Source organism: Saccoglossus kowalevskii, chromosome 12, assembly GCF_978046115.1.
Source record: "Saccoglossus kowalevskii chromosome 12, keSacKowa6.1, whole genome shotgun sequence".
In the NCBI taxonomy this organism is placed as follows: domain Eukaryota; kingdom Metazoa; phylum Hemichordata; class Enteropneusta; family Harrimaniidae; genus Saccoglossus; species Saccoglossus kowalevskii.
In genome coordinates, this window is record NC_140652.1 from 24,632,520 (window position 1) to 24,648,140 (window position 15,621).

The window sequence follows — 15,621 nt, forward strand, 5'->3', positions numbered from 1 at the left end:
GGGAGACACAGTGACTTTCACTAGAGTCCTAGGGAGACACAGTGACATTCACTAAAGTCCTAGGGAGACACAGTGACTTTCACTAGAGTTCTAGGGAGCCACAGTGACTTTTACTAGAGTTCTAGGGAGCCACAGTGACTTTTACTGGCTCTTAGGAATACACAGCGACTTTGACTGGGACTTCACTGGTACTAGGGAGGCACAGTGACATTTATAGGAGTCCTAGAAAGTCACAGCGACTTTCACTGGATTGTGGGAATTCACAGTGACGTTCACTAGGTCTTAGGGAGTCACAGTGACTTTCACTAGGTCTTAGGGAGTCACAGTGACTTTCACTAGGTCTTAGGGAGTCACAGTGACTTTCACTGGGTTCTAGGAAGTCAAAGCAACTTTCACTGGGTTCAAGGAAGTCAAAGCAACTGTCACTGGGTTCAAGGAAGTCAAAGTGAGTTCCACCGGGTTCTGGTGAGTGACAGTGAATTTCACTGGGTCGTAGGAATTCACAGTGACTTTCACTAGGTCTTAGAAAGTCACAGTAACTTTGACTAAGTTCTAAGAAGACTTACACAAATATTGTTAAATCATGAAAATTGTAGCGGCAACAATACAATAATAGGAGCGAAATCATGTCGACTCATTGCGATCACAAATGTTTATATTTTGTGAATAAATTATAGAGAACTCGTAACGTTGATTTAAGGTCCAGATTAGCCACATCTGCAACAAAAAATGAAAAAAAAAGGTAATTAGAATATGATAACCCCTAATCTGAATATATCATGCGATTAGTAATCACATGAAGATTACAAACACAATTGCGGTTATAGCAAAGATGGCGGATGATGCGCAACATGTGTATTATTACATTAGAATATTTTAATATAAAAATCAGCCAAGCGGTTATCAGTTTCTCCAATACACTCAATTATTGTTGTTATACAGCGTAAAATTTTGTTAAAATATAACATAAATATGCACCTGATAGTAAAAAAACATCTGTTTAAAACGTGTTATGAATGTCTTTTTTATTTGGTAAAGATTTGTCATGTTTCATATTCAAACCAGACGCAGCAATGTCGTACTATGCAACAGAAACATCATCGATCTCTCAAACATGCATCTCACATTCAGGCATTTTTTTTTGTTTACACAGAATACAGCAATATTGTAATCTCTGATTGGTCCGACTGTTAGATGTTAGGGTTGGGTAGCCAATCTGGTACAGTCTTACAATCTTGTAAGTGGCTTTGCATTGACCATAAATTAGTTTATCAAGAAAATACTGCAAATAATGTATCAAATTCTGCTTTGCATTGGTCAACACGGTTTTTAATGCCTCCATACACACTGGCACTTGTCAGCATTTTCTAATAATAACTTCATTAATGTGAATCTGGCCTTGATAGTGTGTTTTTAAGAGATGAATTATTTTTTGATACTAACTCATGAAAAGTAGCGACAAAAATATAGTTAAGCTATTGGTTGATTTTATTCACAATTCTTTTATTTTAAGAAATGACCATAATCTTGATTTATAATACTGACCTATCAATACCTATTATTTGAACTATTCTATTTATTTATATATATATATTTATATTGCTATTAATTAATAGAAAAATTGTATTTCTAAAGATGCAATAAAGACATTATTATTGTACAGTACCGTAAAATCTGTATTAGAAGCCGCATCCCTAATAGAAGTCGCACCCATTCTTTTTAAACAATTGGGAACCAAAAAATCATCATTTCTCATATGTGTAGATGCTCTAATAGAAGCCGCACCCCCTCTATTGGATTGTACCATTTTAATAGAAGCCGCGGTTTCTAATACAGATTTTACAGTATTTAGAAGAGTTTATTTTACTGCTTTTTTTGAACCACAGCTAGATTATTGAGAAATCTTAGTTGTTCCGAATTTTACCATCAGAGTAGGACATTGGTAACTGACCAGACGCTAGGAGGGTAGTGCTGTACTGTCTGAGTGCATATTTATGGCAATCTTGTGATAACTATATTATTATACATCTTTTTCTGCTTATAGTAATTACTGGCTGATCCGGAAATTCGGTAAGAAGGGGGTTTCTTATTGACGTATGCGCACGTCCGGTGGGCTGGGTTTGTCAATTTTTTTTTTTGAGGGCTGAAGGGGCGAGGACTCCCCCTAAATCTGTGTGCGGTAATAATGAGAGATAACACCCAGAAATAACAACAAAGTTTTCACATTGTGCGATGTTTACATTAGTGACAAGACTGTATTTCTATCAACATGCTAATTCTGAATCTGAAGTAAACAAACAAAAATGTTTGCATATGATGCATATGATGAAAATGTGATGCAAAATTTGCAAATAAGACATTAAACACGTCCATAACACTTTCGAGCATGTCTGTACAGCATTTTCAGACGGCTGAATTCTATTGTTTTCGGTGCTAAATGTATAAAAATGTGATGTTGTATTTCAAGTAAAAATTATTATTGCCATATGCTGTCCTGCAGAATATGAATCAATTCTGTGTTTTATTACGATACTAGGCTAAACAAGCTTTATGGGTGGGATTTTATTAAAACTCAACTCATTTCAGATTGAGAGAACTGACGCATTCAGAGAGCGGGAGTACTCAGCTTGAATAACTCACCAGTATGACAGAGCATGCACACAAAAGAAATAAATTGATTAAATTAATTTTCAATACAATTGCAACAGTGACGTGTTGACAGCTATAAAATGTGGATATTTACCCTGAATCAACAAATACATAAAAATAGGTTTCCTGCAAAAAGGTTAATAGTACCGTATATCCATACAAGTTTTTTCCAATAACAAAGCTTTCTGAAGATATATATATAATAGGACTTCTTAAGGCCCTCTTGCCCATAACCCAATCCTGTCTCTCCCCTTTTTTCATTGCATATGTCTTTAGGAAATGTGTTATTATTCTTTTTACTGTAAAATACTGTATGTTCGCCTGGATTCAGTGAAAATAAAAGCCCATCAAATATACAGTTTTTCATTTATCTTTTATTCAGCTCGTCAAAAATCAGTGAAAATAAATTCCATACAAGACAGCCAATATGTCTTTTCAGTGAAAATATTTCCAGCTAAAATAAAGTATTTTACAGTAGATAGTTATTTGGAGGGATGTATAACAATTATCTGTGGAGTTACATGAACCAAAAATGGCAACTGGCTGGATTGTTAAAAATATCTAACATTTGTCCATTAACACATCTGAATTTCTTTAAAATGTAAACATGTGTACAATTGATGGGGCAAATACAGTACACTGCTTTAATTAAAGCGATTTTTGCCCGCATGTAAATACCTCGATTTTTCTCGATATCAAATGGGTTATCCCTTAAAGCGGGAAAGTCGTCGCCAGTGCACGCGCAGGAATTGAGTCCCAAGAAACGATAACAATACACGCTAAAAACGCAAAGGCTCATGGGAAGACACTTGTTTGTAAACAATGACACAATATGGCCATCTGACGCATGCGCAGGTGACGACTCCCCCGCTTTAACTATATGTCAATTATAGAGATTTCCAATAAATGCTGTAATTGGTCAGTTTATTCTCATGATACTGAGCATTCTCGATTTTTATCATCAGGTTAGGGAGCCCTATTTATATTTATATTTTGTGAATTGAGCCACCTAGCACATTCCACATTAATAAATTTGAAAAAAATATGATCTAAAATATCACCAGAAAAAAAAATATAAGATAACAATTTAATCAGTTTTGTTCACACTTTAGATAAATTATCCTGATTGGAGACTGATTTATTGAAAAAATTCCTAAGACTATGAAACCATGCATCAATAGGTTTCTATGGTAACACACATTGTTATTATATCCGAGATTTTACGACTTTATTATATAGCGAGATTTAAACTGGGAGCAATATTTTATTGTTTCTATTAAAGTGCAGACAAAAAGTTTGATTCCCTCTTTAAAAATTGATTAATTGTCTAAATGTCAAGAAGTGCAGCGGAGCATATGAATGTTGCTATTATACAATATCAGCTGTGTACTCAATGGGGTTTTCATCAATGTATTGAAATCATTAAATATTAGCAATCGCATAGTGAATAAAATATGTTATTTCACTATGCTGCGAACAGTAGACATTCAAGCTGATGATACATTTGTAATAAATCTAATTGTAAAAGTGGATTAGGATAATAGTTACGGAAACATTCACGGTGAGGACTAAATGTGAAAAGTGAAACTTGGTAGTAGTAAACATTGCAGTCATTATGTTGGGACTTATGGCAAATTTTTAAGTTATATTGTGAAAATTAAATTATTTACAGTAATTACAGTGATAATGTTGCAGGGTTCGGGGAATGATGATTCGCAAGGTTTGTTTCTGCCGTCTTTCAAATTCCTGCAAATATTTAGAACAGAATCAAATCTTTGTGTTGGAACAAAATAAGAAAGTATTAAAGGTAACTAAAGCATACAATAAAATGGGAAGCCAAAAAAGATAAACCTGTGTTTGTGTGCGCTGAAAAGCATTGACATTTGATTGGTTAATATTCATATATTTTGCATATAAAAAATATAAGAAAAAAGTGCAGAAACATTTAGGCAAGAAAGTCTGGTGGTGAAAGGGTTAATTAATCAAATTGTAATCATTTTGGCTTACTATAAAATTCACTTGAAATAAATTTTTACTATTTTCGCTAGGGGGGTTAAATTTCAGCATATATACCTTTTTTCCTATCTTAAACATTCAAGTCATTTGAAATCAGTAGAAATAAATTCCATACAAAATACCAAAATAATTCAAGCTAAAATAAAGTATTTCACCAAGTTTTTTATAGCTAGATGACAAACTTGAACTGGATTTTGTCATTAGTGATAAATTATTTTTACATTTAACACACAGGGCAAATTAAGTGAGCTCCTGTCATATATACTGAGTACTTTAGATAATCCCCTCTGGTGCCTGTAGGTTTATTATTCTTGTGAGGACCACATAACTTTGTTCATGGTTTCTCCAATTATCATTATGTATAGACACTGAAGCAACGTGAAATGACAAATTAAAATTTCGCTGATTTACCATTTCAGGCATATTCAGTAAGTTTAAAATTCACAACTTTATCATTTAGATAATGTGTTCTATGCTAAATTTTACATATTCACTGGGTTTTTATTCAGCGCATTTTCCAGTCAGTGCAACAAGCAAAATTAAAACCCAGTGAGTAATTAATCTTTTTACAGAAGTCTAGTTTTTGAACATTTCTTGAAATTGTGGTTTTCTATTGAGCGAAAACCGACGGAATTTGTTGCAGTACAAAATGATCAACACTTTCACTAAAGATCAACTCAGCTGCCTGCTGGATTATTCAAGTCTTGTTTTTCCTCACGTAATTATCATTGTTTATAATCGGGGAAAATAATCGACGGTACTGGCAACATCTTTCTTGATCTTAGACTTACAAAAACCCCTCCAACAACATCAACAATAATGGCCAACACAAATGACATTTGGCCAATCCTCGGGGGCGGAGCTACGTCACAGAACGTTCCATGTTGCTAAGACGCGCACCACTGTACCATGCATTTCTATGAGCTCCGTGCAAGTTGCTGTGGAACGCGGGTCGAGTCGGTGAAAATTCAAGAAAACAACACAAATTCAACTTTGAAGTAATCCTGAACAACCGAATTTATATATGTTACACACGCGGGGCTAATCTTGTTACACTGTTCAGGGGAGTCTCAACAACCATCCCAAAGTACCGTTTTCTGCAAATTTTTGGCCTTTGTTTTCACCACGATGGTTGCCAGGCGGTGAAAATGCCCCGAGGATAGCAATGACGTTTTTACTCATGATAAAAGTACTACACATTAACAGATTACTGAGTAATCTGCATCGTGGCATTAAGTATATATGACTGCAGATGACATAACAAATCACCTTTTTTTTGTGGCGTACTTTATAAATGCATGACGTACTTTATAAATGCACGTCTTTATGAATAAATTATGGTGACTTGCACCCCTATTGTTGACATATAGAGAAGTTGCAAATTAATACAAGATAGCGCCCTCAGTGTTAGTGCATGGAAGAAATGGTTAACGCCCTCAGTGTCAGAGTCTAGCAATTAAAATACAGCAAAGGACTGAACATACTGTAAAAACCATTTATTTTTGCTGACATTTAATTTCACTATTTCAATGTTTTGAGCATATTCACTGTGTTTTAATTTCACGAATTTGTCAAAGAAACAATGAGTTTTATTGTTATTCTACATGTAGATTTAATTTAGCGGATTTTACTTGTCAGCGAAAAATTGTGATATTGAAACCCTGTGAATAATTAATGCATTTACAGTAAATTAAATATGTTAGCGACCTCAATGTTGATCAAATGAAATTTAGCACACAAAGTAAAATATGGAGCAAGGCATCAGCTGAACTACTCTGTATTTTTTATTCTCATTATTTTAATGTCATGGACGATATTTTGCATGCAACAACAAAACCCAAAGCAAAGTGAGTTTGAAACTTCAGTATGCTCAGAGACAAATAGAATAGAAATAGGCAGTCGCACTTGTTCACATTATGCGCCTGCATGCGTGCACAGTAAGTGGTTGGCAAGACACGGTGGTTAGCATCAAAAGATTAAACAATAACAATGTTTGCTGCTGTAGTTATTAAATATACATGTGTACCTGTTAATGAAATAAACTTATTGGTAATGTCGCAGCGGGTCAGTGAGCAACTTTTATTATCAGATATGTGCATGCTGATTGGAAAAAAATAGAAACAATGACGTCACAGAGTGACAGCCGACAGTGGTAAGAAAGCTGGTAAGCGTGAAATGACAGGCAGGTTAAGAGAAAACAGCAAATGAGAATGTTTTACCATCCATCTCGGTCAACTTACAAATTTTGTACAACGTGAAATAAAACAAATAAATTACAAATTGTCATAGGAATTTGGAAGCAATGTCAAAATGCTTGATCCAGATGCAGAATTAGCAAACATCTGTTTTCAAATCATCATCCCATATGTCCCATGAATGTCAGTTTTGGTGGAAAAAAAAAAACTTAGAAAGTACTGCTGTGTGCTATAGTAATTGGCAATGACTGAAGGCATGAAATACTTGTGTAAAACACGTCTTTTAGCTGGCATGTTATTTTAGCTAATTTATAGCTACTGCTGTAATCTATAATTTTGCTAATTCAAAATATCACTAATTTAAAATAAAGTACGTTAAGATTAATAAATTAAGATTCTGTTAATTTTTGCATTGAGCGAAATCCGCTAAAAAGGCAAGTAGCTATTTTAACATGTTATACAGTTGATAAAAGAAATATTTATGTCAGTTGAGTCAATATAATACTTGTTGCTTTTCCTGATTGTGTAATTTGACTTTTTATGGATGAAATCTCCACACATATGCAATTCATTGTCATAATTGCGACATCAAATCACTGCTGTAATATTCATAGTCACGTCACCTTGTCACAATCAAAATTTGATGGGAGCAGTTTACATACAACTAGACATGAAAGGAAAGAAGCTTTATTGTTAGTGTTCATTATAAACCCTACATTCCTATCTATTTAGTGGTTCTTGAGATACCAACTGAAAAGCTTAAAATAGGCTATATATTATGCAAGTAAGTCAATTATAAAATACCAGGATGTGTGACCTTTAAGGGTCAATATAAAATACCAGGATGTGTGACCTTTAAGGGTCAATATAAAATACCAGGATGTGTGACCTTTAAGGGTCAATATAAAATACCAGGATGTGTGACCTTTAAGAGTCAATATAAAATACCAGGATGTGTGACCTTTAAGGGTCAATATAAAATACCAGGATGTGTGACCTTTAAGGGTCAATATAAAATACCAGGATGTGTGACCTTTAAGGGTCAATATAACATACCAGGATGTGTGACCTTTAAGGGTCAATATAAAATACCAGGATGTGTGACCCTTAAGAAATCTAGACGAGAATTAAAGTCAGACCTTAGGATGGTAAATCATGCTAACAAGTAAGATATCTGTGAACACCACAAGTAGAAAACCAAAATATACTTGAATAATTTGATTTGAATGTGCACATTTTAAATTTACAAGCAAAGAAAGTTTGACCTTTGGTTTTTTGTTAGCCATTTTGTCAAGAAAATAAATCTACTTGAGGTGCTCACAGATAACACAGAAAACAATGAATGGATAAAAAAAAATAGAGGAACCTGGATAAAAAAAATGAAGGTAGACAAGATTTAGGAAATTTGCTTGTATTTGGTGAAAACATTGTAGAGAATACGGAGAACAGATTTCACATGATGCTGTGCTATATCTATGAATGAAAAAAAAAATACATAGAAATGATAGGTTACAGATAGAGTGGGCATTTTGATGAAAACATAAAAAACAAAAACAGTCTAGTAAAAAATATGTATGTCAAATACCCGTAACGTAAAACTGAGATAGATGTGAAAGCAATAATAGAAGAACCCTGGCAGAAACAATGAGTTTGTACAGGAAGTAAATTTAATGGGGGCCTACAGGGACTACCAATTCTGTTGCCAGGGCTACCATTTCCACAATCGGCAGCTCAACTGGACTACTAGAAATTTACAAATAATAAATCTGGTAATATAGAAATCTAACTAAGTAAGGGTCATTCTGTGCGAGGTTTCAAGTTCAAAATCATAGATCAAACTATTGGTACCCATCATTATCATTCAACTACTGTGGAATACTTTATTTTTGCTTGGAATTAATTTTCGCTATTTTCGCTGATTCAGTGAAAATAAAATCCAGCGAATATACCTTTTTCCTATATTTTGCATTCAACTCGTCAAAAATTAGCGAAAATTAATTCCAGCTAAAATAAATTATTTTACAGTACCAGATTTTTAAATAACTGACTCGCGTAACTGACCTGGGTAACCATGATATATGCGGAAGCAACAGTGGCAGAAAATGAAACACTAATGGGAGTGGCGGGGGAGCAAAAACAAATAGCTTGCCTTTCTCATTTTCAACGAGATCAGATCAATTGGTAGCTAACTTACTCAAAAAAAATTATTTTGAGCATTGTAAAATAAATATAATTCAGTAAATAAAACATTTTGCTACTATTTTAGGAGATTGTAGGCATGGTTGATGTTGAAACATCCTGGTTCAAACAAATAAGGAATAAAAAGAAGTTTGAAAAATGTCTTGTTTCAAGAATAGCTCCATGTTTAGCCAAATTGTTCTATCATAAACAATTATGAGTAATTTTTGGAGTAAAATCATTTGTTTTTGCCATTGCTTATGCAACTCTGTGCGAAAAATACCTTTATTTCTTGACAAATTTGGCTGAACGCTATCCTCAAAAAGGACTATGAATAGCACCCTCTAAGACAGAGATATGGGAGATTGTTTTTGAGTTAATGTCTTACCTTCTGGTCTTGCCTTGGGCTTGGGAAGTCCAGCATCCTGCATCAAATCCATGGCAAACTGTACATTGTGTACCTACACAGAGAAATTAAGTACTATGAACTATTGTAAAAAAATAATCGGAGGATGAAAGTAAAAATTTAATATTGCCTGTCCATTGAACGATTTATTAAGAATAATACTAGTATTGTTTTTCTCAATCAACAAGGTACTTGACCCTAACATAAATCAATACATTATTTGAAGAAAAAAAATTCATTGTTTTTTTACCAATTTATTTCAAAGATGATGAATAGTACAAAAGTACATTTACAGGCCCTGAAATAAAAGTGTGACAGTTGGGTAAAACATTTATATCTTTTATTCCTGCTAAATTTTCCGGTCCCAGATAAAATCTGACAGATTCCACATCTGATAGAACCTACAGTAATTTTGCAAAATATATTTTGCAAAAATCACAACATTACAGTAACAGTGATTGATTTATTTTTTTATTTTTAAAGTATCTGGAACAACATAAAAAATAAAATGTCTCACACTAGAAATTGACCGGGTTATTCTAAATGGACAATTTAATAGTTGATGCAGCCATGTAATGTGAAATGTAGTCGAATTTGATGTAAACAAAGAACGCACTTGACCAACATATATACCGGTACTGTAAAGCATTTAATTTTTGCTGTTAAAAATTTGAATCACGATTTGAAAAATTTATGGCACTCATGAAGATAAAATTTTGCGGTAGGAACTGACACTATTTGTTGTAGGACCTCTAGAAATATGAATGTAGATTAAATCTTACCTTGTGATCAAAAGAAGTTGGTGTCAGATGGTAACAGAATAGTGGTACAAAATATCCTTCTAACAGTCCCATTAGTAAAACAAGATAAACACCATCATGAAACTGAGAACAGAAAAAAATCAATACAAAAAAGTTTCATTCAAAGTTTTGCAGGCATATTTCAAACACAAATAACAGAGCAAGAATGATTGGATGGTGCCTTGTAACTGGAAGGCTGCCACTGATCACAACAAATTAATATCAGGAATTAGATATTACTAAAGTATCCTCGAAAATCAGATTAAAGGGTGGTAGTGGTCAAAAAACATGTCTTTGAATCTCGTGTTAACACCACAAGTAGTATTTTACTAGCGTTGTGTATGTTGCTATGAGTTCTATATAGAACAGAACAGCCCTTTGAACTACCATACAGTCAAAAAAAATTGTTATATTGACTCATGGCAATACATTTTTGTCATTTTGACACTACAAATAATTTGTTGCAAGAGAACGCGATCGATGAAGGTTCACTGTAGTTTGATGATCGATGACAATACAAATCTTCTATTATTGGAGCGTTCTATCCCGTACTCTCAGTATCAATTAGATCTCGGCATCCATTCGCTTCTACGTTCCATTTCTGCAATCTTGCGCAGAAAGTAACCTGGGTGGGCAGTCATAAAGAACACCATAGTTGTCATGCCACGGTGTCTTTGATATCGGTGCCATGCGACAATTACGTGTGTAAAACGCCTTGTTAACAAATGTTGTTTGAAGACAGGTATTTTTAAAACACTGCCACACACAAAATCCTAGCTATAGACCATATGCACTACCTGTTAAAAGCCACACATCCTTTCACTTTCCGGGAGCACTCTAGCCCTATAACAGTATAATCTTGCTAATAGTTAAATTTTGAGACATTTAAATTGGGGGGAGTCACCTATCTATGCAGCGGATGATCACAATGTGTTGTTGTTTAGAAACAAGCATCTCCCCATGAGCTTTTGCACTTTTAGTCATATTGTTGCTTATAACCTAATTATGCAAGTGTGCAGATGACTACCCCTCTGCTTTAACAGTTTTTGAATTTCAGCTTGCATTTCAGGGGGACAGGGTAATAGAGAAATTCTCATCAATAGTGAATTTGTACCACCAGAAAAGTACCAGGACCTTTTGGGGTCATATACAAGGCATGATATTAGACTCACCTGAGAATCCAAGTCAGTCACTTCAAGATTAATTTTATTCAAGTGCTTGTTGACAAATGTGATAAGTGACTGTGATAAAATGGAAACAAATCTGGTTAATAGTACATAAACACTACCATATTTTGGAAGGCGTGGGTCACATTTTTAGATTACACAATGACCTTGATTGGAAGCGGTTAAGCCCATATGATGATTCTGTTCTCAGGAAATGACAGACATGTAATTAAGAGTATGACCAAATTTGGAAATAGAACTTTATGATTTTTAACTGCATACTGATTTGGGTTTGTGTTTATTTTTTTTTATTAAAATGCTTTTAATTTTACATCACAAACTCTGTAACACAGAGATAGTTGCCCAATTTTTCATTGCCGAATTTAATGTCAAAATATTACCGTATTACCCCGGGCACGCGCCCCTCCCTGGGCAAGCGCCCACCCCCCTGTGTTCACAAAAGTTACATGTTGGGGACATCCTCGGTTAAAAGCCCAGGGTGATTTTTAGACAAGAACGGGGTCAACAATAAAGTTTTATTTGTCAAAAACGAACACGTTTGGTTTATTTAAATAGTGTGTTTGTTACGGTAGTTCTCTTTTTGAAGTGTGTGGTGGCCCTGAAAAGGGCCGTTTTGTTTGTGTTTTTACGTAAAAACTCATTGGAACTTAACGACGTAAGATGAACCACGCAGCATGTGGCGCACACGTTCTGCTTTCTCTTCATTCACGATGAATCCAATATTGCAATAATCCATACCTTGGTGAGTGGTTTGAAGCACATAGCTTTGGTTTCAAAACGTAGCACTTCGCTGACTGTGAATTCATAACGGAAGAGCATCGCCAGGCGATGGACGCGGGGCTTTTTGGCAACGACTGCAAACGTATTCGTGTCCAGCCATTGGTTGGCCATGTAGAGGTCAAAGTACGCGTTCTATTTTTACGTGTTAAGTTTGGCTCTTCCGTTTCACCCCCTCCGGAATGTTCTACTTTCGCAGCCTAATCGCATGTTTTTCAAAAAACGTCGAAAAAACACAAGAATTAGTAGAAATGTTCCTCTTTTGGGCGGATTATTGATAGAGAATAATTTCTTTATTGCAAAAATGCTGAAAAACCGTGAGTTTTTGCTTTAGTTATTTTTTTATTGGCGAAAAACTGCGAACTCGGCAAAATTGGTTGTACAACTTCCCTTTATCATATACACCCAGCGACACCGATGCCAGCTGACTGTGACCATAATGAGGCATGCCGACGATGGGAACTTGTTGCATCATAATTTTGTCACGTGTGTGGGTGCGTGAATAAATCATGTTAATGAGGACGACCAGAGTTTATTTTCAGTCTGTTTTTTATGTATCGCCATTTGGATATGTTTATGTATTCACAATAGTTTGTAAACATTTCACATCAGTAATAAAAGGTTTATTTGTTTCATAACCCTGTCTGCTATTCTTCAGTAATTACGATGCGATGCATCAATACGTGCGTGAACAAAATTATGCTAATGAGGTCATCGCCATCTTGGATTACAAGCGGTAGTTTTTCCCGGCAGTTTCGACTTGCACTGATCACTGTTACTAAAAAAGTAACCGTGCATTGATTACAATACTTACCATACTTTGTAGCCAATTTCAGTGAGTAATACAACTTCATTCGCTGACGTAAAACAAGTTTTATTCTTGAAATTCGACCCCGTGCCTTAGTGTTCCCACAGTTCTTGACCGAGTGTTCACGTTTATTGAAACCTCGCATAAATCAAGAAATAAGTACGTGTACAAAGTGTACGAAAGCATTCCTTTATTTGACCTTATCATACGATCACAAACACAACTTTTTAAAATCTTTTTTGGGGTGGTCCTCGGGTAAGCGCCCACCCCCAATTTTTCCCGATTTTGTATGTTCAGGCCCCTGGGCGCGTGCCCGGGGTAATACGGTATACAGATTCAAGCCCAATGAAATGAAATAGAGCAATACTGTATTGTCTGATACCATATGGAAATGATGTAACACAATGTCAAAACATGGGCAATGATGTAACACAATGTTCAAATATGGGCAGTGATGTAACACAATGTACGAGTATGAGAAATGATGTAACACAATGTCCAAATATGGGCAATCATGTAACACAATGTCCAAATATTGACAAAGATGTAATATACTGTCCAAATATGGGAAATGATGTAAAGCACTGTCCAAATATTGGAAATGATGTAACACTATGTCCAAATATGGGCAATCAAGTGAATGCTAGAAAAAAAACATAACATTACCTTTTTGACAACATTCAATTTGTCAGGTGCATGGTCAAAGAGGGTGTCAAACGCATCACGTTCTGAAATACAAGTATTTAGTCAATAAATAACATATCTTGCCATATTTTCTTGCCATCCAAAATTTGTTTTGGAATAAACCAAATATACATCACAGCATTCTTAAACTAGAGAATATGTTTAAAGTGTGATGGTTTTCATGATATAGATATCGGTCCCATACGAACAGGATTGTTGATAACATCTATGAATTGTTAGAAGTGTATGGCAGATTGCAGAAAAATTAACGTGTTAATTAACCATCATCCTTTATACAGGTCCCTTATTTCCAAATTTTGAAATACACAAATGTTCTGTATTAATGCCATTAATTGTACTGAATATAATATAATTACGATACATTTTGTAAATGAAAAGAGAGCAGATATAACCAACCTACCCAGTGCTGCAGATATAATCCAGGCAGCAAAATTACAAATTCAAAAACACAAACAATCAACAAATGACTGAACGACACTGAACGTCATACTGAACGACACATACTAGTAAGTGTAAAAAAAATAACTGTATGAACTGCCTTAATGTTGTGAGAGAAATTTTCAGGAATTTAAATGTTATTTTTTCATTGGTATGGGCAACTGAAAATTGGTAAATTGGTGCTGCTATACAATTTGCTGAAACTTGATTTGTCAATTTGAGGATGTCTAGCACCACTTTTGAAACTGAGGTACTGTGGAATACTTTATTTTCGCTGGAATTAATTTTCGCTGAAAAGGCTTTTTGGGCATTTTGCTTGGAATTTATTTTCACTGATTTTTGATGAGTTTAATGTGAAATATAGGAAAAAAAATATATTCGCTGGATTTTATTTTCACGGAATCATCCCTTCAGCGAAAATAACGAAAATAAATTCCAAGCGAAAATAAAGTATTCCACAGTAGTTAAACTATAACTTGAATTATGAACCTTAACTGCATGTAGTTTGCCCCTCTTTCAAGGTAGAGTTCAATGATATAAGAAAATCTCAGTCATTATCAATTTTATTGTATTTTTGTCAATTTTATAAAACCTTTTTGTCAAAATATAAAAAAAATTGTAGCTTTTTAAAAATTCCAAATTATTTTTACCAGCTAGTTGTGTCCACCCTCAAAGACATACAGAGACAAAATTTCACAAGAATTCACTTCCAGTAAATAATACACACTATTACAAAAAGTTCCTGATTTTGTCTGAATTTTGTAATTGGAAACAGGAATTTCTGTTTAGTGAACACATTAATGTTTTATCAAAGTCACGCTAATTAACAAGGAAGGGATCAATGACAATGTATAGTCAAACTGTGTATAGCATAAACCTACTACAGATATTGGCCAACAGGACTCACACTAAAATTAAACTCTCCATAGATGAAGTAAAAACTGTAAATTCAGGGTTATTTTAAACATCATTATTTTGAATACAAGCATGTCATTCAAATAGTAACATTTAATCACCTTCCAATTTAACCATGACAAGTGGCCAAACAGGTGTTCACTGGTCACAACAGGCAGTTGGCCATAATATCAAGGTTATCACTGAAACAGGTTTGATGTTTTTGATGAGAAATTAAAAGAAGAGTTTACAACTGAGTGGAAAAATGAAATAAATAATGACAATAGGAAAAAATCAAATTCTAAAAATAAACTAAGAACCTACAAACTTTTTAAAACCAAAATAGAACAAGAAAACTACTTAACAATTATGAAAAACAGTGAACTTCGCAAATCCTTAACAAAATTTAGACTTGGCAACCACTGTCTGAAAATTGAAACAGGCCGGCATACAGGATTGGATTTTAAAGACAGAGTCTGCAATATGTGCGACAATGACCATGTTGAAGATGAACAACATTTTGTCACAAATTGTCCTCATTACAATGAAATAAGATCAAAACTTTACA

The 15,621-nt window shown here is 34.3% G+C and overlaps 1 protein-coding gene across 2 annotated transcripts in view; it reads right to left on the reverse strand.

Moving 5' to 3' along the window:
- Nucleotides 1–573: 573 nt before the first annotated feature.
- LOC100366754 (beta-parvin-like) overlaps nucleotides 574–15,621 on the reverse strand; it is a 33,374-nt gene continuing 18,326 nt past the window's right edge. Inside the window, exons 9-13 of one of the 2 annotated variants that reach the window (XM_002734478.4) lie at nucleotides 13,683–13,744; nucleotides 11,417–11,485; nucleotides 10,227–10,328; nucleotides 9,427–9,499; nucleotides 574–717 (exon numbers count right to left, since the gene is read on the reverse strand). In XM_002734478.4, coding sequence (XP_002734524.1) covers nucleotides 644–717; nucleotides 9,427–9,499; nucleotides 10,227–10,328; nucleotides 11,417–11,485; nucleotides 13,683–13,744 — 380 coding nt within the window. In that variant the 3' untranslated portion in view covers nucleotides 574–643. Of the gene's footprint in view, nucleotides 718–8,226; nucleotides 8,334–9,426; nucleotides 9,500–10,226; nucleotides 10,329–11,416; nucleotides 11,486–13,682; nucleotides 13,745–15,621 lie in introns of those variants that run through there. The other variant, XM_085506523.1, reaches the window with a different exon arrangement.